At 36.8% G+C, this 26,587-nt stretch overlaps 2 protein-coding genes across 7 annotated transcripts in view; one reads left to right on the top strand and one right to left on the bottom strand.

Annotated features, from left to right (window-relative positions):
• The window catches only part of rars1 (arginyl-tRNA synthetase 1), a 28,561-nt gene extending 18,590 nt beyond the window's left edge, over window positions 1-9,971 (bottom strand). Inside the window, exons 1-7 of one of the 3 annotated variants that reach the window (XM_081390321.1) lie at window positions 9,748-9,971; window positions 8,998-9,135; window positions 3,510-3,698; window positions 3,227-3,335; window positions 3,037-3,137; window positions 2,820-2,941; window positions 576-696 (exon numbers count right to left, since the gene is read on the bottom strand). In XM_081390321.1, coding sequence (XP_081246447.1) covers window positions 576-696; window positions 2,820-2,941; window positions 3,037-3,137; window positions 3,227-3,335; window positions 3,510-3,698; window positions 8,998-9,135; window positions 9,748-9,792 — 825 coding nt within the window. In that variant the 5' untranslated portion in view covers window positions 9,793-9,971. Of the gene's footprint in view, window positions 1-575; window positions 697-2,819; window positions 2,942-3,036; window positions 3,138-3,226; window positions 3,336-3,509; window positions 3,699-8,997; window positions 9,136-9,466; window positions 9,674-9,747 lie in introns of those variants that run through there. The other 2 variants (XM_081390322.1, XM_081390323.1) reach the window with 2 other exon arrangements.
• A 608-nt stretch (window positions 9,972-10,579) lies between these two features.
• ublcp1 (ubiquitin-like domain containing CTD phosphatase 1) lies at window positions 10,580-24,957 on the top strand. Of its 4 annotated transcripts, none has more exons than XM_081390335.1 (12): window positions 10,580-10,671; window positions 11,043-11,123; window positions 14,498-14,664; window positions 14,753-14,839; window positions 14,965-15,046; window positions 16,834-16,949; window positions 18,917-19,015; window positions 19,105-19,142; window positions 19,810-19,908; window positions 19,992-20,108; window positions 21,834-21,961; window positions 24,076-24,957. In XM_081390335.1, exons 3-12 carry the CDS (start codon window positions 14,511-14,513, stop codon window positions 24,101-24,103), a joined length of 948 nt encoding a protein of 315 aa, XP_081246461.1. In that variant the 5' UTR covers window positions 10,580-10,671; window positions 11,043-11,123; window positions 14,498-14,510; the 3' UTR covers window positions 24,104-24,957. The 4 variants fall into 4 exon arrangements, with proteins under 4 accessions (XP_081246461.1, XP_081246459.1, XP_081246460.1 ...); XM_081390333.1 differs by having other exon boundaries at window positions 14,753-14,844; window positions 14,961-15,046; XM_081390334.1 differs by having other exon boundaries at window positions 10,597-10,671; window positions 11,083-11,123; window positions 14,753-14,844; window positions 14,961-15,046.
• Window positions 24,958-26,587: the final 1,630 nt, after the last annotated feature.

The raw sequence follows: 26,587 nt of genomic DNA, 5'->3' as shown, positions 1-26,587 counted from the left end.
ACTGTGTAACACAGCAGTTTAGCAACCAAACATTCTGTTGGGTAAGCAAACCGGCTATGTAAGCAATAAGAAGAGCATCAAATGCATCACAACAAATGAAAAGCACAAGGTGTCCGGACAGACCAGCAGAAAACAGCTGATTCTTGCAGTTTGTGTGCATTTTTTTGAGAATTTTGACTATTTTTATGACAGAACCAGTATAGAAGGAAAAGGAAATGATAGGAGTTGAGTAACGTTTTATTTTAAGGATCCATAACTATTCAGTAGTTAAGCATTAACACACCGCTAGTTCATGATTTACTGAACATATAGTTAAAACATATTAGCTATTATTTATACAGTAGTTAAACTTTTACATAATTAACTGAACATATATTAAGGGCATATTAGCATTATTTGATTAAACATTTGAAGGATAAATAAGCAGAAATAATTAATGGTAAACTACATACAATAAATGCCTTTTATCGTTTGATTTACACAATGCTATATTTCAGCAGTCAATATCCAATAGATCAGCAGTCAATATCCAATTTTAAACACATCTCTTCAGGTTGTATATAACATGTACTCACTTTGTAGAAAGACTGAAGGTCACCAATAGGCGGGGAAACACTGAGATAATTTGGGAACTTGTCTTTCAAATGAGCAATGAGCATCCCAAACTGTGTCCCCCAGTCTCCAACATGGTTCAACCTGACACACAGAGATAGAGGACGAAAGGATTAAAGAGATGCACTCAGACACTAATGAACACACAGATTACTGCTGGCCAATTCATTCTCGTGTTGCGCAGCACGTTTGAGCTTCAGCAAGAGCCAATGAGGTTCATTCTCATGTTGCGCAGCACGTTTGAGCTTCAGCAAGAACCAATGAGGTTCATTCTCATGTAACGAGTGAAAACATGACGTAGTGGACTGACTGCCTTAGATGCAGCCGCTCTATAACGAAAAACACGACATTCACTGAACAAAAACTTCCTAACTTAATTTGACCTTGATTTTGGTAAAGTGTTAATAATGACACATGCAAGTATATGATCACATATAAAGTCACAATATCAAATTTCACATCATTGTGTTTAATATTAAAAATGTTTAAAAAATATATACTGTATATGTCACAATTAGAGATGCACCGATTGCAATTTTCTGGGCCGATTCCGATTTCCGATTTTTCATTAAATTTGACCTGCCGATACCGATTTTAGCCGATTCCGATTTCATTTTTTCTAACCACTTTACAGCACACACAAATATTTATTTTATATCTTTTCTGTAATAGAACATTTTACAATTTGCATAGTACATATTTTATTGAACAGATAAACGCTATAAAATAGAACTATATAAATTACTCCAGGTGTGGGTAGTTCACACACATCTAAACTGCAGTGTTATGGAAGAACCATTTCCTTTTCACATTCAATATCCAATCATTTTTTATATATGTACTTAGCAAACTAAACGTCTGTATGAAAACGGGGAATGGCAATAAAATAATATATAAATAAAAAATAAAATAAATATAGCCTTGCAGTATAAAGATATTTCTCAAAGCACACACACAAATGCCTATTGCAATCACTTGTACAAACTGAATAATAAAAAACAAGTTTAAATGGGTACATTTTCTATAAATATTAGTCTTCGTTTAATTTTCTGACATAGCCTACTCCAGTTCTTGTTAAAACACGCAAATTCTGTGCATTTTGGGCACTTTTTTGTGAAATCCTTTAGGCTATTTTGTGTATCAAAAGTGTGCTTTCCCTTTAATTGAGCGTGAGCAGTGCAGCAAATAGACTCGGCGCCGAAACACGCGCTCGCAACGCTCCTGCTTGACGCGCTGCTCCCGTTGTGAATGCACTCATTGATTAACATGCACGTCGAAAAAAAAATACGCGCTTGCGGTCTGAACGGGTGTAATTCACGAGGTTTCCTACATGCGAGTTCCGTGTGCACGTGTGATGGTGATGTTGCGCGATGTTAATTATGCGGCGCCCGAGTGCATTTGACCGGCATACAATCGCCATTTGTCAGACTGACCGGCTGGATGCCGGTCACAGCCGATCACGTGAAAATCGGCCAATTCCGGTCACCAGCCGATCAATCGGTGCATCTCTAGTCACAATATAAGGTAAATCCGGCCCTGGTTGCATCCACTGGGCTATAATAATATTTATGGATCTAGCCTATGTGACATGGTTTTGTAAGATTTGGCAATAGTGGACAGCCTATAGACCTTATGCGCCAGAGAAACGAGGGCACCGCCATCTTTAGAATATTGTCTTTGAACTTCCGTTTTTTGCAGTCGCTCTGTATATTTCTATGGCATTGCTGTCCAGGAGTAATTAGCTTTTGAAGTTAACGAAAGTTATCTGGAGGATTGTAATGTTTAAAGCAGATGTCTTAACAAATGTCAGTAGACCGGGAAGATTTTAAAACGAGCCGTTCATTCATAAATACGCAAGATCGCTATGAAAATACAGACCGGAAGTCAAAAGACAACGAGCGCAGCACTGAAAAGAGGCAGGGCTACATAAGGTCTATACACCAGTAAAAAAAATCGGGCCAACTCCCCGAATACTTTAAACTCGGGCTCGTCTCTTAATTCCTCTCACACATTGCGAGCCGCGACCATACGAGCATCACTGATTTCCACGCAATTTCTCCCGACAGCAAAAAAAAAAAAAATCGCAATGGGTGCGCCAATTTTTTCAGGAATCAGTTATCGATTCCGATCAATCAGTTGACCTCTAAAACAGATATTTAAATTTTATGAAAGCTCACAGTTGAGCTTCACAACTAATACACACCAACCTTAGCACATCATAACCCAGGAACTCAAAGAGTCGACACATGCTGTCTCCAATAATGGTGGACCGCAGGTGACCGACATGCATCTCTTTGGCAATGTTAGGTGAGGAGAAGTCCACAATAACCTGAAAAACAGCAATAAGGGTAAAGACCACTTGATAACACACTGCTTTATAGAACTATTTTGTGATGCATTTCATCACTACAGTGAAACTCCTACCTTCTTTTTCTTCACCAGTGGTGGAGGCTGAACTCCATTCACAAGCAGGTTTGAGAGAAGTTTAGAGACAAACATTCTCTTGAGATGAATGTTGATAAACCCTACAATGCAAAATGTACTTGGTTATTTATAATAAATCTTTAAAAATGATGGAGAAAAAAAGATCTTGGTGATGATGATCTGAACAAACCTGGTCCTGCGATTTCTGTTCTCTCAATGAACTCATTGTTGGGAATGTTTTGGATAACCTTCTCTGCTATCTCCCTGGGGCTGACCTTCTGTCCTTTAGCTTTCATCATCTTAAAACATACATTTACAAATATAATTCCATACAACTGGACAAAAGAAACAATTCACATCAACATTCTTCAAAACGTTTTCTTTCGACAAAAAGTTTGGAACGACATTAAAGGGGAGCATCAAATCAGTTCACCAAAAAATTTAAATGTGGACATCATATAAAGAAAACTGACCTGAGACATTGCCATGGCACTGTTACACTGATAATCGCCAAACTTGGCCTGCTGGTTGGGGGAGACCGAAAGTGGCGGGTTCTCTAGGTCAGGGTAGGCGATACTGATGGCCTTCCCAAAAATCTGCTGCAAACACTGGTTGATGTTCAACATCGCCTTGCCGTTTTGGCTCATCTCCTCCAGTAAACTCTGACGAAACACAGCGGCAACAGATTTAATTACTGAATTGCAGTGTTATTTTAGCATATACTATGTATATGTTCACAGCAGCAGAATATGGTTGTCAGTCCTGTATTTAAGGCCTTAATACAGTTACGTTCACACACAGTTCAGTTATTTACGAGAGTGACAATTGCCTTCTATAACCGAACTCACACCCATATACATTTTCAGAACTCACAACTGCATTCTCCGTGTGACCGGAACGGCACTGGATAACTAGTTTTCTGTCACATCATACAGTCCGAGAGACGCTGCGCTGCACAGATGCATGTCTACCGTGTGTTGATAGTTTTCATGTTTGGTTTCAGTAATTTATAATCATGGAGATATGAGCTGTGTGTTATCTGAAGGTTTTAGATCCAGTTTGCTCCGCTCTTCACCCAGATATAAAAGCTGCTGTCGGTTAATGAAGATTTGACTGATGAATTCGCGGCTCGATTGGATTGTCGTGTCAAACGTGATGAGGCTTTTCAGTTTTATAGATGTCACCGTCTTTGATATCACTTTGGTCACTGTCACTTTGGTTTACTGATAAGAGAAAACGGGCTTGACTCCCATTGCACCTTCATACAGACAGTATTCGAAACGCTACTGTAAGTTGATGTGTGAACGGGACATTTTGAGACTTACACCTTTAAGTAATTGCGGTTGTCAATCCTAAATACTGACAGTGTGAACGTAGCCTATTATAGTATTTAATCATTTAGAATAAGCTTTTATTTTATTTTCAGTTTTCATTTTCGTTTTAGTTTTTTATAATTCTATTTAGCTTATAAACTAAGTATAATAATGTTATAATAACTGTGGTTGCAATTATCCATGAGATCATGTATTGCATTATAAGGTGCATTGCAAGGTATAAATAATGCATTAAGAATAGTTTGATATTAATGCATTATGTATACAGGCAAGTGTAACCAAAATTTGAATCCTTTAAGTTTTAGTTAACAATAACAGCACTGCTAAATTGTTTCATCAAATCCCTAATTCAATGTAAAAAAAAGACACTTTATATTATTTAGAATTTTATTAGATTCAGGCAATGTAACAAACAAGTCACGGAGAAACTGATTATCCTTTTGTGAACGTCACATTGTGGCATTTACAACCCAAAACTATTTAATATGAATGCACGGATTAAAATTTTGGCCATTACTGATAAGCTGATAATTATTTTCATGTTATGGTTGATAACCTATAAATGGCAGAATACTATTTTTTTATATATAATTTTTGCCTTAATAAATGTAATTAAATTAAAACTAAAAACTAAAATCAATCCATTTAGTAGTTGCAAGTGAATTTAGGCATGTCATGTAGCATATGAGGTAACACTTTATTTTAATAGTCCACTTTAGACATTATACTAACTATAAGTAACATTGCAACTACATGTCAACTAGCAGTCATAACAGTATCAGTCTCAGTATAATTTTATGTAATGACATGTTAGCATCTGCGGCTATCTTCATGGCAAGAACTAAATTACAAAAATACAAGAGTTACATATAGGCAATAAAAATAAAAACCAAGCAAGCTGAAAAAAATACAGCAATTAATATTCTACAAGATTTTTAACATTAACGTATCTGTGATAAAAATTATAAAACATTTTCTGGTAAAATCTTACTAAACAAGTCCTTAAGTGAGCATAAAAATGCTTTCTGCTTGCATTAAAAGTGGGACAGTCCCATAAAATGTATTTAATGGAAAGGGAGGTCTTGCAAAACACATAAAGTAGGGTCTTCGTCTTAAAGAAAAAATGCATGTGTCTATTCTTGTAGGACCTATATGACATCTGGTGAACACCACTTGATCAAATCTTGTTTTAAGGGAGATTAAAAGTCAGATTTCAGGATGGATTTCATGTCATTTATTGTTTGTACACGTATCCCACTTTTCTTGCCACTTAATAATTAATGATTGGCAGGTCTAAGGAATTTGACATTCTTCTACGCCCAGCAGTCATTAGAGTATTAGTCTCGATTAGAGTCTGCTAAATGAATATATGTAAATTAGTAGACTGTCTGCTTATTATGACCGCCGCTAGCGTAGCTAGCGAAAGCGGTCATATAGGGATTGTCAAAGTTTTTTTTTTTTTTTTTTTTCGTCACCTTACTGAATTTTTCGTCAACGATACCAGGGACACCGAAGCACCGGGGAACATGAAATTTGGTTGGCATGTAGCCCCACTAGACTTCTAAGGAAAAATTTCGTTTGGTCCCCGGGGGCCACTCCCCCCCCGCGCTGGGCCCCCCCAAACCCCCAAAAATGCAGTTTTTCCTAAATAACTACCTGAACCGTGGCACCGAGGATGAAGAAATTTTTATGGTATGTTGGTCTACTAGACTTTTACGGAAAAATATGGTTTGGTCCCCGGGGGCCCCTTCCCCCCCCGCGCTGGGGCCCCCCAAACCCAAAAAAATTCAGTTTTTCCTAAATAACTACCTGAACCGTGGCACCGAGGATGAAGAAATTTTTATGGTATGTTGGTCTACTAGACTCTTACGGAAAAATTTCGTTTGGTCCCCGGGGGCCACTTCCCTCTCCGCGCTGGGGCCCCCGTAAATTTTTCGTCAACGATACCAGGGACACCGAAGCACCGGGGAACATGAAATTTGGTGGGCATGTAGCCCCACTAGACTTCTAAGGAAAAATTTCGTTTGGTCCCCGGGGGCCACTCCCCCCCCCCGCGCTGGGCCCCCCCAAACCCCAAAAAATGCAGTTTTTCCTAAGTAACTACCTGAACCGTGGCACCGAGGATGAAGAAATTTTTATGGTATGTTGGTCTACTAGACTTTTACGGAAAAATTTCGTTTGGTCCCCGGGGGCCACTTCCCTCTCCGCGCTGGGGCCCCCGTAAATTTTTCGTCAACAATACCAGGGACACCGAAGCACCGGGGAACATGAAATTTGGTGGGCATGTAGCCCCACTAGACTTCTAAGGAAAAATTTTATTTGGTCCCCGGGGGCCACTCCCCCCCCGCGCTGGGCCCCCCCAAACCCCCCAAAATGCAGTTTTTCCTAAATAACTACCTGAACCGTGGCACCGAGGATGAAGAAATTTTTATGGTATGTTGGTCTACTAGACTTTTACGGAAAAATTTCGTTTGGTCCCCGGGGGCCACTTACCCCCCCGCGCTGGGGCCCCCGTAAATTTTTCGTCAACGATACCAGGGACACCGAAGCACAGGGGAACATGAAATTTGGTGGGCATGCAGCCCCACTAGACTTCTAAGGAAAAATTTCGTTTGGTCCCCGGGGGCCACTTCCCTCTCCGCGCTGGGGCCCCCGTAAATCTTTCGTCAACGATACCAGGGACACCGAAGCACCGGGGAACATGAAATTTGGTGGGCATGTAGCCCCACTAGACTTCTAAGGAAAAATTTCGTTTGGTCCCCGGGGGCCACTCCCCCCCCGCGCTGGGCCCCCCCAAACCCAAAAAAATGCAGTTTTTCCTAAATAACTACCTGAACCGTGGCACCGAGGATGAAAAAATTGTTATGGTATGTTGGTCTACTAGACTTTTACGGAAAAATTTCGTTTGGTCCCCGGGGGCCACTTCCCTCTCCGCGCTGGGGCCCCCATAAATTTTTCGTCAATGATACCAGGGACACCGAAGCACCGGGGAACATGAAATTTGGTGGGCATGTAGCCCCACTAGACTTCTAAGGAAAAATTTCGTTTGGTCCCCTGGGGCCACTCCCTCCCCGCGCTGGGCCCCCCCAAACCCAAAAAAATGCAGTTTTTCCTAAATAACTACCTGAACCGTGGCACCGAGGATGAAGAAATTTTTATGGTATGTTGGTCTACTAGACTTTTACGGAAAAATTTTGTTTGGTCCCCGGGGGCCACTGCCCGGGGGTGATTTGCGCCCCTCCCATAAAAAATGAAAATGCAATATTATTCTGCTTTAATCGCCCCTATCTTCAGTGGAGATGTTCAGAACTGCACCATATTTCATGTGTATGATTAACTTGACATCCTCTGGGGGTATCCTCTGCTAAGTTTTGTAGAATTTCATCCATGGGGGGGGTATAAAATAAATTCATTTATGTGCACATTTAGTGACTGTACACTCATCGGCCTGTAGATGGTGCTGTTGAGCGAAGGGTTGCTGGTTTAGGATGATACTGTCACACACACACATGCAGGAATACAAACAAATGCAAGCATGCACACACACTGACATCCACACGCACCAACACACACCCATACACACACATACAAATCCACATGCACAGACACACAAACACACACGCACACACATACATACACGCACAGACACACATACACACACAAACACACACACACACACACACACACACACACACACACACACACACACACACACACACACAGACAGACATGCACATACTATTACTTTTTATAGGTATATACATAAACACGCAATACAGCCAAATTACTCCACGTCATTTATTTTTGTGGTAAGCCAGTGCAGGCCTGAGCGGCGGTCATATTTTGTACCGCGATGCGGTACATCTAGTTATCTAACACTTTATATTTTGTACATTTATACTATGCTGCTCCCCAAGTTACAGACATTCTACTGACTATATGTAACTTTGCAACAACATGTCAACTTATTCTACTAATTCTAACACTAACCCAACAGTCTACTACTAACACTCTGAGTTTACATGTTAGTTGACATGTAGTTGCAAATGAATGAGAGTTAGTTGACGTGTAGTTGCAAAGTTACTTGGTTAGTAGAATGTCTAAAGTGGACTATCAAAAGTGTAACGAAGTATGAAAACATTTATTTTGAGATTTGTTAAAGATTACATTAAATAGAAGATTCACTTTAAGTGAGTGTAAGATGAGGACAAAACGTTTATAATTGTGATAATTAGCTGGGAAATCAGAATGCACAATAAAATATCCAATATTGACGGATACTGATAAAAAAAAAATAATCTGATAATCGATATGCCATAATGCATAATTACAGTGCAGATTGTTTTGTGATCCTGTTACAATGTACTAAAGCTTTGCAAATACAAGTTTTACAGAACATTCCATAGGAATGAACTAGAAATTTCCACAAATAGCAAAAAATTTCAAGAAAATGTGCTCATTACGAGTCCAGATAATTGGTTTTTATTCTTACATTACCTGCTGACACATATGTGTGAAATGTATGTAATTGCACAGAACATGCACTGAACATTCGCAGTGAAGGTCAAACTGTCCCACTACAAAAATTACAATCATCTAATTTAAAGGAAGAGCACATCCCACTTACTGCTTTCAGGATGTTGAGGCGGTACTTCAGTCGGGAATTCTCCTCTCGTAACTCATCCAGCTGTGAAGAAGTGAAGTTCAGCTGCTGTGGATCTCTCAGCCTCTCGATTTCGTCTTGGAGTAACTTGATTTCTCTTTCCTACATGGCATATTGAAAACACAGGAAATCTCAGGAAGGCAAGGGACAAAGATCACAACCATCAGATACCACATATCTCAGTTATAAGAAGTACTTCAAAGTGCAAGCTGATTGTGCCACTAAAATTGAGACACGTGACGTCACTACTATTATTAATTATGCTACACAGTTATATTTCAGTTTCACTTTGACTGGGAATGTGGTTACTTTCCCATAGGCTTTCTATTCAAAGTAAGCACAAAAAACACCACATTCACAAGCATACGTCTTTGCATTTAAGCATTAGCTGTGGACTTCAGTTTCATGATGCTCATATTGTTAATGTACATACAGTTACCCTCAACGCAGCCTAGCTCTGCAGCTCATTAGATATTAAGGCACCCTCAGTACAGTATGTCATTATTTATTCTCTTCATATTTAACTTAAACAGCTAGACTTAGACTAATGTATTTGACATCCCATCAGAGCCGAATGTGCGTACGTTGTACGTTGACAGTCAGACTTGCATGCGTGTTTCAGTCTCTTACGTCAGAACGCGAGAAACACATGGAAACATGATGAACACAACTTCTCAATGTACAAAACTTTTAGCCTTTTAATGCAAAGCTGACCTGTCGCTGAAGTCGGGACGTGTGCTCGCCAACGGGGTCGCCCATTCTTTTCCGATAAAGTTAGGTAAAAACACCCACAAATTCTACAAATGTGCACTTCTCCAACGTGAAGAATCGCCTTCACCGGCTTCGTCGCGTCACTTCCGTTTACCAGCGAATGGTGAATCAGTTGGACGGGTTCATAAAACTGGTCTGAACGATTCGTGGTCCCACATGAGTGCAGCAGTCGTGTTCCGGAAGTAAAAACATTAATTTTCTCCTTAGAGGAATTGATTTTGAATGATAACTTACAAACCTTTAAAGAAAGATTTACTATGAGCGACGTATATATATATATATATATATAATCGCAAATCATGGTGAGAAACTACATTACCCAAAATTCTGCAGATGCTATCTCCACCAATCAGAGCATCAAACAAGCAAATCGCGTCACGCTCTCAAAATACTTAAATATTTGTACGTGTGCAATTTTGGAATACATTTTTACAAAATACAAATAAATGGGGTACATACTGAAAACGTGAAAAATTGGGCGGGCACTGTTACAATCAAAACAATCGAGTTGCCTTTCAATCGGTTCCTTAAATGAACTGCTTGAAAGAACCGAGTCGTGGAGTCGAACTCACTCCCGCTCACACACCAAAAAAAAAAAAAAACTTCCCGAAAATGCGTTTATTTAGTCGCCAGATTGTCCCAAACGCTAAACAAAAATAATGTCCAAGGTATTTTTTTAATTATTATGATTATTTTTTTTAAAGAATTAGATTATTAGAGAAAGCAAAAAAATAGCGTTCAATCTACTTTAACAGCAGGTGGCAGTAGGCGCAGCAGTCAGGCCATGAACTCAAAGAGAAGAAGAACAAAGCAAATCTAGCGGTGCTTGCAGTAGTCAGCTCGAGCTTTGAATGAACTGGATCGTATGTACGTGAGAACCCTTTCCCTATTCTTTTTGTCTGTTTAGCATAGATGTTTTAGATTAAATTATGTAGAAGTGAATGGCGTGATCACGAATATCAGATGAGATCTCATTACGTGCAAAACAACTTAATGAGTTAAAAGCTAATGAAGCTAATGCATGCTTGTTCACTAATGCAATTTACCAGATCCATCCATCCCTTGATCGAGGTCTTTGAGATCTAGAATTGCAAAACAAATACATCAACTAGTTACACTTTTTTTTTTACAAACGCTTAAATGTAATAATGCTCTGTGTGATCATCATGCCATAGGCTTAGCTTGTATTTTATTATATATATATTTTTTTTTAATGAGGTTGTTGTTGTTTTTTACAGTGATGTAGCACCTGACCCATTTGTCTTGTGTACTGAACAGTGGAAATCTTCTGTTGCTGATGTTGGTGTAGCGTTTCCAAGGTAACATCTCCAGGGGTTAGACAATGAAACTGAAACACTGGCCATTATAGCGGTAGAGGATTCATTCCTATATATATATATATATATATATATATATATATATATATATATATATATGTGTTTATGTGTGTGTGTGTGTGTGTGTGTGTGTGTGTGTGTGTGTGTGTGTGTGTGTGTGTGGCCTGATAGCCAATCTTCACTGATTTTACGTTCCATCAGTAAGATCTGAGTGTCAAGGATGAATCAGAAGAGAAATAGCACAACTGCACATTCAATTTTGCCATCCACACAACATAATGGGAGAGTTCAAAAGAGGACAACTGTTAGTGTGCATCTCGCTGGCTCATCTGTGACCAGGACAGCGAGTCTTTGTGGTGTGTCATAATTCGTGAGCTACTCTATCCAGGGTAATTTCAGCATACCACAACTAGAGGTCGACCGATAGTGGATTTTGCCGACACCGATATTCAAGTTTGACCGATAACGATTAATCAGCCGATATTTTTAAAATGGATACTGGGATATAAAAAAACATAACACTCCAAGTAAAACAGTGCTAAATTAAAGAAATATCTAAATATGAATATTAAAATATGAAGTTCTACAGAAAATAATTTAAACATTAAAATATTACAGGTTTCTTTAGCTGTAAGAAACATACGTAAATTTTATAGGTAACACTGCAAATCCCACTTGTTAACAAGGATGTATTAGCTAGCTTTCATGAACTATGTGCATTATGCAATATAATTTTTTACTGCATGTATTAATATTTGAACAAGACAATTGTACCTTGATCATTCATGTTAGTTCATAGTACATTAACTAAGGTTAACTGATCCAATAAAAATTAAAACTCAATTTAAAATGTATTAGTAAATGTTGAAATTAACAAACTAATAATGGACAATACTACAACATTTATTAACCTTAGTTAGTGCTAAAAATGTAATCGTATTGTAAAGTGTTACCACTTCATATAAATCTAAAGAGTCTGCTATTATTAAAGATGGCCGTCTTTAAATATCTGCAAAGGCCAGAGCGTTAAAATTACATAAATATAGGCCTATATTACATGTATAATCTCTCACTTTATTTGCTTCTATATTAGAACACTTGATGATTAGGCTATCTAATCAAAATAACAATATGTATTGCAGTGATAAAGAACTGAATCAAATGCGTTTCTGATTTGTTTATGTTTCTGTCAGCTACATGAACACATCAATGTTGAGAAAGCAATCACGTCACTAGCTTTAAATATGCAACTTTGCCGGCTAATGAATGCATAAAAGTGACCAGCTGGATATAAACTAATGCAAATAGATGTTAACAACTGCAACATTAAACATTTGGGTCAGGTTTGCGTGTGTTTTTGTCACATTGTTTTTAACCGCTTGAGGTACTAATGTTAGAGTCCTCACAGCCTCGACGGTTCTTTCTCTGCTAATGCAGAATCTAGTCAACAAATGAATTACTTTATAATGAAATGGCAACATGGACTGTAGTGTCCTGTATTCATACCATTTCGCTGTCGGTGTTTGAAGTGTCAGCGCTGTCCGTGCAGTGTGAAAATAAACACCTCGAGGTGTCAGTGATCGTTTATTTGTCCTCTAGAGGGCGCTCTCGCTCTGTATAATGCCAGCACTCTCTTCTCAGCGCTCTCGTACTATGTAATGACTAGGGGGCCAATGTTTCGGAAAACACTGAAGCTTCCCCGGGCGCCGCCATTGATTAGCAGACCCCCACTTGCTGTTAGCATTCCATTGACTCCCATTCATTTTGGCGTCACTTTGACAGTGAATAACTTTACATCTGAGGCGTTTAAAGACTCCATTTTGTCCATTATTTATTTCTAAAGAAACACGAAAATGTATAAAAGGCTCCATTACCTTGTATCTTACGTTATGGCCCCATAGATGCAGTTTTTGTAAAAATAGGCTAACGATTGCCTCATAACCACACGACTCTCTGACGCACAGTAGAGAGATTACCGTATGGACAGGAGGAGAAGCTCGCGCGCAATCAGGGGGACGTGGAGTCAAAATGACAAAATAATTCATCAGAATACTTAGCAAAAGTTTCTCCCGCTCCTAGCTCATGGACACCTCCTACTCACACTCTCCGTCTCTGCAAGTTTCGGAAGGGAATGATTCAGATTTCTCTTGGCACAGCTACTAGAAGACAGACAGGTTGCTCACGTCACATCTACGTCGTCAAGCTCAGTTTGAGTCTGTGCAGTACGCTCAGCCATTAGGAAGTGAGTGCTTCTAATTGACTTCTACATCTATTGGGTCACTGTGTCCATTTCTTTTACTGTCTATGGTAATGACAGCGCACACTTCTCAGCCGCTCCAGCAACGGACGCAACCCGGAAGAACTATCGGTATGGATTTTTGCTGATAACGATAGTTCCACCAATCAACTATCAGCACCGATATATCTCTATGAGTTCTATGAACTCTATGTCCATGTACTAACCCGTATTGTATCCAAAAAGACATAAAACCACCGCTGCCCAACTCACTGCAGAATTCGCACTTCGACTCTCCTGTTTCCACCAAAACTGTATGTCAGGAGTCAATATTCATGGTCGGCTGCATGGTCACTTGTACCAATGCCAAATGTCGGTTTCATTGGTGCCAACAGTGCAAATCTTGGGCTGTGGACACTGAAACATGTATTGTTCTCTGATGAGTCCACCTTCACTGTCAGTTTTGGTTAAGAGAAGCCCAAAAGAGGCTTAACCCGGACTATTGCTGCCCAGAGTGGAGCACAGCGGTGGATCAGTGATGGTTTGAGCTGCAATATCATGGCGTTCAATCACTACTGCGCTTGATGCCAAGGACTACTGAACCATTCTGGAGGACCGTGAGCACCTAATGGATCAAACATAGTGCCCTGAAGGGGCTGCCGTGTATCAGGATGATAATGCATCAATACACACAGCAAGACTTGTGATAGAATAGTTTGATGAACATGAAAGTGAAGTTAAACATCTCCTATGACCTGAACAGTCACCAGACCTAAATATTTCTGAGCCACTTTAAGGGGTATTTTGGTAAATACCAGCGTCACAGTGACCTGACCACTGCTCTGGAAGAGGAATGGCTTAAAATCACTCTGGTCACTATGAAGAACTTGTATCTGTCATTCTCAAGATGAATTAATGCTGTAGCCTATTCGCTGCAAAAGGAAGCCCTGTACCATAATAATATATTATTGTGGTCTAAAACTAGGCGTTTCCGTTTCATTGTCCAACCCCATGTATATGCTGATGAACTCCATAAAGTGTTCATTGTGTTTCTGACAGTTGATTTAATATCAAAAATCATTCCTATGATGTGCAAATAACACAAAACTGCCTTTGACAGCTCATCCACCAGCATGTCTGTTTCGGTTATTATCAAGTGGGGTGGGCAGGAGTACTCCATTAGTACACTGTCTGAGGAGGACACTGTGCTGGATCTGAAACAGTCCATTAAATCACTCACAGGAGTTCTCCCAGAACGACAGAAGCTCCTGGGGTTGAAAGTGAAAGGTGAGTGGGATTAAAAACACATGCTATTTCTGATACACAATATGCAAAGTAAAAACAGAAGCGTTGTGTAACTTTATACTTTCGTCAGGTAAACCAGCAGATGATGAAGTCAAACTGGGTGACTTGAAATTGAAGCCCAATACCAAAATTATGATGATGGGCACCAGAGAGGAAAGTTTGGTTGGTAATATTATTGAGTTTAATTGTTAGACTTTCTGGAAAGTTTGGAAAAGTAGCCTACGTTTTGCTCTTCGTACAATGCAAGATCTCATAACCTTTGAGTTTCCTTTCCATAGGAAGATGTTTTGGCGCCTCCACCAGAAAATGATGATGTGGTCAATGACTTTGACATTGAAGAGGAGGTGACTGAAGTTGAAAACAGGCCAGTGAAACTCTGTTATTTATTCCATATTCAAGAGTTTGGGGTCAGTGAGATATACAGTACTGTGCAAAAGTCTTAGGTATGTTAATATCTCCCCTAATATCTATGTCAGAATCCTTGTGCATAAACAAATCTCACTGGATTATTACAATTAATGGCAAAAAGAATGTTTGGAAATGTAAACTCATATTTCCTACTGTAATTATAAAAGATATAAATAACTGACTTAAAATAGGGGGGGAGGGACCTAAGTCTCATGCCTAAGACTTTTGCACAGTACTGCATATATACAGAACCAGTCAAAAGTTTGGAAACATTACTATTTTTAAGTCTCTTATGCTCATCAAACCTGCAGTTAAAAAAAAAAAAAAACAGTAATATTATGAAATATTATTACAGTTTAAAATAATGGTTCTCTTTTTTTAATATATTTTAAAATGGAATTTATTTTTGTGATGCAAAGCTGAATTTTCATCAGCAAGTACTCCTGTCTTTGGTGTCTTATGATCCTTCAGAAATCATTCTAATATGATGATTTGATACTCAGTTATTATCAATGATGGAAACAGTTGTGCTGTTTAATATATTTTTTTGGAATACTTTTTTCAGGATTCATTGATGAGTAAAACGTTAACAGCATTTATTCAAAATAAAAACATTTCTAACAATATAAATCGTTACCATCACCTTTTATCAATTTAACGCATCCTTGTTGAATTAAAGTACTAATTTCTTAAAAAAAAAAAAGTTATTGTTCCCAAACTTTTGAACGGTAGTGTATATTGTTACAAAAGATTTCTATTCTAAATAAATAAAGTTCTTTTTAACTTTTTATTCATCAAATAATCCTGAAAAAAGTATCTCAGGTTATAAAAAAAATATTAAGCAGCACAACTGTTTCCAACATTGATCATAAATCATCATATTAGAATGATTTCTGAAGGATCATAAGACACCAAAGACTGGAGTACTTGCTGATGAAAATTCAGCTTTGCATCACAAAAATAAATTACATTTTAAAGTATATTAAAAAAGAGAACCATTATTTTAAATTGTAATAATATTTCATAATATTACTGTTTTTTTTTTTTACTGCAGGCTTGATGAGCATAAGAGACTTCTTTCAAAAACATTAAAAATAGTAACGTTTCCAAACTTTTGACTGGTACTGTACACATATAAAATTAATAAGCACTTTTATTCAGTAAGTATGCATTAAATTGCTCAAAAAGGCAGTAAATAAATTACAAAATTTCAAATAAATGCTGTTTATTTGAGGCTTTTTTTTATGAAAGAATCCTGTAAAAAATTAAGTATCATGGTTTCCATAAAAATATTAAGCATCACAACTCAACATTGATGATAAGAAGACATTTTTCTTGAGCAGCAAATCATCATATTAGAGTGATTTCTGAAGGATCATGTGACACTGAAGACTGGAGTAATGATGCAGAAAATTCAGCTTTGATCACAGGAATAAATTAAATATTTTATATTTAATTAAATATCCAATAGGAAACTGTTTTTACTGTATCTTAGATCAAATAAATGCACTTTTTATGAGAATAAGAGACTCAAAAACATTTAAAAAATCATACAGACGCCGAACTTTTGAACGGTATTTTGTATTTTAAAAATAGGCTAAATACTTATATTGTATATTTACTAATGAAGTACCAGAGTTAAATTTACTGTATTTTCTTTTGCCACTGTCATACATTTGGAAACAAGATTATTCAGCCCATTATTCTGAATTAACGTTTTATATTTGTTTTCCTTTTACACAGAGAGGAGAATTTGGCCAAGATAGCTCGTCGAGTGAAAGATTATAAAGTTGACGAGTTAAATCCCCCAAGACCAGGAAAAAGATTGCTTGTTCTAGATATTGACTATACGCTCTTTGGTGAGTCTTTGAAACCCAAACCACATGCATCTGATAATATAAGTTGCACTGAGTAAATCCGTCTAGCCAATAGCAAAGTCGTCATGAAATCAAAACTAACATTTCTTTTGTTGTTGTGTTTTTTTTTTTAATGGAATATTGCAATATTTCTTATAAATCCATGAACCCTCGTAATCTTGAATCAAATTAACTTCCCCTCCCTCTTGCAACATCTTCTCTCTTCTTTGATGCCATGTTTACTGGTGTACAACCTGTCACTCACATGACATCACACCAATAACAAACCACAACCATCCAATCAATTCCAGATGGACAAAATCAAGTCCCGCCCTGCATTGTGTCTAGTTTGAAAAGTTGTTTCACTTGAATATTCGTCACAATCGGGAAGAAAAGACTATCGCAACTTCCGTTTCATGCCGCCTTTAAATTGAAATACAAAGATCTGCTCTACTTGAATTCTTTAGGGTCCCTTGATAGAAAAATCAACTCTGTTTTGACCTAATATACATGCACACATATCAGTGGTGTGCGGTCCATATAAGCTGCGAATGCTCTGCATACTCAAGCCATTCGTGGACACGCTGATTAGCATTAACACTATAAATTATTATAAATTCCCTTGTTTGAGGTGTACCATGAAGCTTACATGATAGGACTTTGGTAATACGTATGTTACTGTCTGTCATTTATTTAATTGCCAAGCTATGGTAATTTTCTTCAAATCTGGCAGTTAGGGATCCACAATAGCGTTGGCGCCTACGCTCCATTATTATGTATCGTCATTGTCCCATGTTCTCATTGGTTTGCTGGCATATGGGGGATTTCATGCGCAAGGAAAGCTGTCCGCAAATCGCTCGCCCAAGCGGAAAAATGTGCTGTTGCTGCCAGATCTCGATCAACGAAAATCACATTGTATTTGATACAAAACTAAATGGACTAAATCAACTGAAAAAAAGTTCTCCATTGGGAAATTTGTTTTTACGAAAACATATAAATTGTTAAAGACAGGCCTACTGTAAGTAGACCTACTGTAACTATTAAAAGTTGTTAATGCGTTAGTCTGTGCATTTGTTAGTCATTGCATTATTTCAACTTGTTTTTAAAGAATACTTCTATTTTTATTTATTATACTTATGTATTATAATTATATTTTACTTATTTTATTAATAATAGTCTATTACTATACCTCTGGCATATTTAAATTGACACCTGTCATGGGGTTTCTTACATCATCTGTGAAGACGATGATGTCATGCTCATGCGTATTACGTGTTCAGTCTATAGTGTTTCATCGCCATCTACTGGTCTAGCAGCGGAATACAGCGTTTTTAGTAGTTTTCTAAACATGAATGGGGATCGTTTTGACAATGGTGTCGTCTGTGTGCGGGAAAAGCTTCTCCATTTCAAGCATATCGTTGTCGTGTAAACGTACCCTTAGTGTATCCCATGCTGATGCACCTTACTGTTTTAAGCGGGAGTTTATAGTTTCAGCGACACTAGTGACACCTAGCAGAATTACAAAAATACAGCATATTTTGCATCTGACGGGTGCTTGTGAATGCATGTCCCAACAGGTAAATGTAGGTTACTTACAATAAAAGGGGCAACTTATTAGGAATAATTTTAGCTGTGTTGCTATGTGTCATGAGAGTAAGTAACTTAGTAGCTAATACTCTATATAGAGCGAACACAAGCATCTCGCTTATAGTAAAACCTATCCAGTGTATCTGCATCGGGCACGTTTTTGACATTACGCACAACCCAAAAGAAGTCGAAAGAAGTCACCGCTTGCCACTGATGTGTATATATATATTGAAAAGTAATGTATATATGTATATATATTACTTATATATAATATTATGTATATATATGTGTGTAAATGTAAATGTATATACCGGTACATGTATGTATGTGTGTGTGTGTGTACGTACTGTATATGCATATGTTTTTTTCTTCTTTAAATGTAGATCATAAGTCCTGTGCTGAGACGGGTCAGGAGCTGATGAGACCATACTTACACGAGTTTCTTACATCAGCATATGAGGACTATGATATTGTCATCTGGTGTAAGTATCCATCTAGATAATCAAGCTTTGCAGACTCTTCAAGATGCTCAGGGACTCAGATCTATTGTTTCTCTTTCATTCCTTTTTAGCTGCAACAAGTATGAAGTGGATTGATGCTAAAATGAAAGTAGGTCCTTGTTTTGTTTTCCACATTAGAAAGGAAGACTTCATCATAATGCTTTTATATATGCTGCTAAAAGTGTATTCCACCAAAATGAACAGTTTTCCCTCTAGCCTCGAATGTGCCTTGGGTTATGAGGGTACTCTGGTGATAAATAGTTGAAGTCCCTCTGTGGTTAAAATCAAGCTTTTAATATTGTTTATGTCTGGTGTTTTTAATATGCTTTAAGACAAACCATGTGTAAATTCATAAGTCAGCACCATTGCTGAGTATTTTCTCCTTAAAACGGCAGTGAACCAAAGACAGTCTCAAACTCGGTTTGAAATCGTGAGTGAGTGAGTGAGTGAGTGAGTGAGTGAGTGAGTGAGTGAGTGAGTGAGTGAGTGAGTGAGTGAGTGAGTGAGTGAGTGAGTGAGTGAGTGAGTGGGTGGAGGTGGGGCTCATTTGCATAGAACCACATAAACTAAATGAAGCAAGAGTGTAGAGTTATATTCAAGCTATTTTAAGGCATGATGATTTTTTTTTTCCAAGGAAAAAAACGCTTAAATATGTAATTTTGGTGATCAAATATGAGTTTTAAGCGATAAAAATTATTGACTACAGGGGGAATTTAAGTAAACCCTATGGTCTCCATTACTGACATTAACATAATGCTATACCTGTGGTCTTTTAGGAACTGGGGGTGACGGACAACCCAAACTACAAGATCACCTTCATGTTGGACAGTGCAGCTATGATCACTGTGCACACACCTAAAAGAGGAGTCGTAGAGGTCAGACATATTCTAGTAAAAAACATTTAATTGTCTCTACATTTCATTAGCATGATGCATAATGTCTGCATGTCATGTTTCAGGTGAAGCCTTTGGGAGTCATATGGGGTAAATATAGTGAGTTCTACGACAGGAAGAACACGGTTATGTTTGATGACATTGGAAGAAACTTCCTCATGAATCCACAGAATGGACTGAAGGTATGCTGGAGTCTTTTATTCACAGTTTATTTCTGATTTAAGTTGGGAATTAATAAGGAATTAGGAAGGCACCTCGTGATTTGATTTGATTCGATTCTTGTTCTACTTTTTTTTTATTATTAATTATTCTAAAGTAATATTTACCGTTCCGTAAGATTTTTATTTTTAAAAGAAAGTAATACTAAAGAAAGTAATATAAAAAAAAATATATAATATATATATATATATATATATATATATATATATATATATATATAATTTATTTATTTATTTATTTATTTATTTTTTATTTTTTTATTTATTTATTTATTTATTAAGGATCATGTGACTAAAGACTGGAGTAATGATGCTGAAAATTCAGCTTTATCATCACAGGGATCAATTACAATTTTAGTATTTTCCAATAGAAAATGGTTATTTGTAATATTACACACTTTTACTGTATTTTTAATCAAATACAGTCAAACCACAAATTATTCAGACACCAGATATATTTTTTTTACTAGTGGACTACTAATTACTAATGAACTATAGTTCATTTATGTAACTGAGGATAGCAAAATAAAGAAAACGGACATTTTATACCCAAAAATTAAGTGTTTTTTTTTTTTTCTTTAATTGCTTATGCAACCTTTTTACACCACAGAATGAACAAAATTAAGCATTGCTTGGTATTTTGTTGAACTAAATTGGTATTATCTAATACCAATTTAAATATAACAGCAGTTCAACCCAATTCATTTGAGTCTAACAGAAGGCCAAAACCAGTGAAATATCAACTGATTTGATAACTCATAAGTCCTTGTCATATTTTATTACCATTTTCTAAACTATAGCGAATAAACTGTGATAATGTGAGAAATGTTGAAGGTGTCTGAATAAATTCTGGGTTGACTGTAAATGCATAAGAGACTTTTTCAAAAATCTCAGAGACCCCAAATGTTTGAACGCCAGTGTAGCCTCACAGCGTTCAATCATTGCCGGCTATAATTACATGGAAAATTGAGAGGCCACAAAGCATTTGACCACTGAATTTATAGAAATCATTTCACTTTTAATGAGTGTTTTCTCAACATTGCAACATCAAATGAACTCCTGACGAACAAATGATCACTCAGTGAGTCATTTAACTATGTATTGCTCTGTCTTTGGAAGGCTTTTGTCTTTCAAACACATTTTTATTATAATTTGTATTGTTTTAATTTAAATTTTTTTATGATTTAATTACTAAATAGCTTTTCATTAAACTTACACCTCTGCAGTTCCTTCACAAACCCTAACCTGGGAAACCCTGACATGATTTAATGTTTAATGCACTTCATGTTGTTGATAAAAGAATGGAATATATTTATTTTCTTTCTCTTTGTATTTTTATATCAGTGTGGTAGAAGATTATCCGATTCATTCAATTTAATGTGATAAACGAGTCAGGTCAAAAGTAATCTAAAAGTAATCTGACTACCAGTATATTACCTAAAATGTGCAATGTAAACTAACTATTTGTCGTGTAATTTGGAATCAGTAAGTAATCTACCCAGCACTTAATAAGTGGCAGTTGCAGTTATAAACTAAACATGAAACTTGAAATTCTTCAGAATCATTTCAGTATCATAGAATCTTTTTTTTTTTATTGAAATAATTGTCTCTGTTGTTTTTGCATATGCTTTATAAGAAACTGTATTAAATGTTTTTAAACATGTATTCTTCTCCATGTATTGGTCACAGATCAGACCGTTCATGAAGGCACACTTAAACCGTGAGAAAGACAAAGAGCTCTACAAGCTGTCTCTGTATCTGAAGGAAATCGCTAAACTGGAAGACTTCTCGGGTCTCAACCACAAGCACTGGGAAAGGTGAAGTGAATAAAATACTCTACTCACTAGGGATGTTAACCGATGACCATTTGACCGATGGTTGACCGTATCAACGTTAACCGATCAAAGTTATCGGTAGTCGGTTAAAAAAAAAAAGTGATCTCTAAATTAGGCTATTATAGACAGTGGACTAAACGCTACTACAGTTAGCCATCTCATTCCCAAGATATTTTTGTGTGAAGTGAACAAATCCCTCACACTCAATTTTTCATAACTCGCCTGTTTGTACTTAATAAACCAATAAAAACATTTGGCGCGAGGTCACAGTGTCTGGGTTCACGCGCTCACAAGGTTTGCGAAAAGTAAAGGCTACAGGCTAAAACACTTGAGGTTAGAGCCAGGGCAGACGACAGGAATCATCATCTTACTTTATTATTGTTAGCACTACCTCAAACTAAAGCGGCGTCTCTTCGGAGCTGTCATTTTCTTAAATGAGCCCGCGGCAATGTTTCAAATGAGCTTCTAACGCTAGACAAACGGCTTTATTTTCAACGCGATCACCTTGTACCCAAACCATTTCAAAACTAAGGAGCCATTTTCCTCCAATTACATACAAGCTCCTCGGCGCCGCGTTTGCGGGACCCATGTTTCGCGCTGTAGGGGATTTAAAAAAAAGTGACGTGAGCGGGAGGCAGAGCGGCAGAGAGATGCGACAGAGTTGCGAAATTGCAGGCGCGGTTCGAAATGGCTGTTATTTCAAATAGCGTAGCATATTTTAAACTAATCGGTTAACCGGTTTCAACCGGCTAATGAGGCTCGGTGGTCGGTCAAGACATTTTTTCGTTTTCGCCATCCCTACTACTCACCCTATAACTAATTCACAGACACAGAAAATAAAAGCTACAATTTAGATAAAGATTAAAAAAAAAACTTTTTTAATCATATGCTTGATTAAATGAATATGCTAATTAGCCCCGCCTCCGCTCACTCACGTCAGCTCAGAGACTTGGTTTGATTGATTACAAGGTAGTTTGTGACGTCAGAACCAGCGATTTCAAACCGCGTTTTTGAGACTGTCTTTTTATATATAGACATATAAACAATATTAAATACTTGATTTTCACCACAGGGGGACTTTTAACATTTTAAATTATATGTATTTAAGAGTAATTTTAGGGGCCATTTACACAACATGGTTCTCCGCTAAAAACGTAACTTTATGCGTTTTAGCTGTTCATTTAGACGACAATGTTTTGGGGGGCTGAAAACTGGTTTCAAAGTGCACGTTTTGGAAAACGATACCCTTATTGTCTACGTGTAAACTACGTACCAATAGACCGTTTTCACAAATTCACATTATTATAGTTTTTCTTTACAAAGTGACATTGCCAACTACTGACCTCGCAGCCGAATACAGCGATTTTAGTCGTTTTCATGGATCCGCGTGAACTGGGATCATTTTGTTGTCAGCTGTACGCAAAAAAACGTAAAGAAACAAAAGCTGTTTTTGTTTTTTTGTACATTATTGTCATGTAAACAAACCCTTAATGTGGTGCGATTTATTATAGAAAAGTGACAATTTAAAAATATATCTTGGACAGATTGACAAACTTTATTTTAAAATGGGTCATTAAATCTAAAACCATTGAAAAAAATTAAATAAATAAAAAATGAACAGAAAAAATGAATTTATATATAAATAATGTAAGCTTATTTTATTTAAGCTATTTGCCAAGGCAACATTTTCTATTTTCATTTAGTTTAATGAAGTACTAAAATATATAGACATATTAAAAAAAAAACCTAATAAAAATTACTAAAACTTAAGTTTACTAAAATAAAATAAAAATACATTATATAGTTCAAAATATTAACAAAAGCTATATCAAGTATATCAGTGATACTAAAACAGCACTGCTTTGGACTGAGAAACTTCTGTTTAATAATATGGATATAAAACACATTTTGTCTCTTCAATGCTGTTGTCTTCCACAATAAATGTAATGTATTTTCCAGAATAAAAGCTCCCAAAAGAAGAGATGCGACTATCAATTTGACTCCGTAATAAGCATATCATCTAATGAATTCATTCAAATGTGTAATGCAATGAATGATTTTTACAACCCTAATGATTTTGTCTCCTTGTCCAACAGGTACCTCTCAAAGAGGCAGAATCAATGACATCTCCAGCACTGAGTCCAGAAAGGTACCTCACCAAACAACTGCTGCTCCACATGCCATCAGCTTCTCTGTATCTCGCGTCGTTCGTCTTACATCTCTTTATAGTCGGTCGTGACCGGAGGACAAAAAATATTCTAGCATTTGTACTCCTCAGAACACTTATTTACCTTAACGGGTCAATGAAAAGCATTCAACAATTAATAGCATCGAATGCATTTAATGCAAGCATGACGGTACTTTTACCCCCGCCTGACACACTCTTCTTCCTATAATTCACTTTTTTTGTTTGTTTTTTTTCTGTTGATGGGAATATGGAAATTTGGACATTCTGTTAATACTGTATCTGATTGAAAGAGGATATGATGCAAATGTAATTTAGTTTTTTTGTAAAATCTTAGTCCATGGAAAGAATGAAGTGTTTACTGGAAGGTGTAAACACTGGCCATGTCTTAAAAGAAGCAATATTTCTGGACTGGCTGCAAAATTCTTTGTCTGAATGGCTCTAAATTCCAAAGAGATGTTAAAACTTCTCCAAATGAACAATGATGAACATTTGCCAAGTTTACATGCATGTTTTTTTTTCTAAATACAAATGATGTATGTCATAAAGCTGTCACATGATAATAGGGAGAAAAAGAGGTCATATCAAACCAGGTCTTAACATTGAGGCTTGTTGGTATTTTCCGCCCTTCTGTTTTAAACATTAAGTATGTGTTGTCATCAATTTCGGTAGATATTAACTTATGTAAACAGTATTGCATTTTGTGTAACTGCATTTCATCTGGTTCTCAGATGTGGGTATTGGATTTATGGTTGTAACCTAAATGTAAATTAAAGTTAAATGGTTTTACAGTAGTTTGTGTGTACTTTGTGAGATGCTTAATAATTTTATATATCAGTCAAGATTTTATACACGTTATTTTTTCTCAAGGAGACACCTGATGTGGCTCTAAGAACTTTTTCACGTCTAAGTCCTCTTTTATAAATATGAACGTTGCTGTGTATTTACGCATGTTTTATAAATGAGGCCAATATAGGCTTGAACTGTAGTCACATCATAAATAATGCTATATACAGTATATGATGTAAAGATAATATAACCGTTTTCATTAAGGTTCCATTTGGTTCAAAATAAGTTAACATTAACTATCCGTCTAAAACATTTACTAATCTTAATGTTAAATTTATTATTAATTTGATTATTCAAATCAAAAGTTGATATTTATTGGACCTGAGCTAACGTGTGCAAAAACTAACAATGATCATTGAAAAGTGAAGATTTTTAAGCACTGTAACAAATATATTTCTTCATTGTTAATGTTAGTTAATGAATTGACTAATGTTAACTTATGTTGTAAAATTTTATAAAAATATACTATAAAATATATTGTGGCACATTATAGCACGATGCCTTAGAATATGTTGAAACCAAAATAGTGGATTTCAAACATTTTATGGTGATCTATAGTGATCCATGATCTTTTTTTGGAATATAAATGTTATTTAAAACTCCAACATTAGCTATATTATATTATATTAAATCTCCAACATTAGCTATATTATATTAAATCTCTAACACTAGCTATATTATATTAAATCTCCAAGACTAGCTATATTACACTAAATATCCAATATTAGCTTTGTACACTCACCTAAAGGATTATTAGGAACACCATACTAATACTGTGTTTGACCCCCTTTCACCTTCGGAACTGCCTTAATTCTACGTGGCATTGATTCAACAAGGTGCTGAAAGCATTTTAGTACAGTGAACTCATTGTCACATGGTGCATTATCCTGCTGGAAGTAGCCATCAGAGGATGGGTACATGGTGGTCATAAAGGGATGGACATGGTCAGAAACAATGCTCAGGTAGGCCATGGCATTTAAACGATGCATAGGTTTATCACGTGCGTGAACTCGGCAATCGACTACTTTGGACTTCAACCGAAAAACAGGATGTAAACAGGTATTTGCGCTGGCTTAAATAACATCATTTTTATACATATCTTTTACATCTACTGCAGTCAGATCCACTCGTGTTCACTCAGAAGGAATCACTCACATTTTCTGTGCACTTGTAATGACACATCAAGGATGTTAAGAGCCTAAAAGCAGGTTTAGTACTTGCCCCATTGAAGTCAACAGGGTGCAAATTTTAAAAATAGAATAACTCGGTGTAGGCAACACCGATTTTTGTAGTTGTTCTCTGTATTGACAGCACTCCAAATGTACAAAAAAATTAGCTCAATGTTAAAATTGACTGGAGTTCTCCTTTAAGTGTGCCAGGAAAACATCCCCAACACCATTACACCACCACCACCAGCCTGCACAGTGGTAACAAGGCATGATGGATCCATGTTCTCATTCTGTTTACGCCAAATTCTGACTCTACCATCTGAATGTCTCAACAGAAATCGAGACTCATCAGACCAGGCAACATTTTTCCAGTCTTCAACTGTCCAATTTTGGTGAGCTCATGCA

Source organism: Scardinius erythrophthalmus (assembly GCF_964197995.2).
Source record: "Scardinius erythrophthalmus genome assembly, chromosome: 17".
Lineage (NCBI taxonomy): Eukaryota > Metazoa > Chordata > Actinopteri > Cypriniformes > Leuciscidae > Scardinius > Scardinius erythrophthalmus.
The sequence above is the reverse complement of the archived record's forward strand: the minus strand, read 5'-3'. Positions and strand labels throughout refer to the sequence as shown.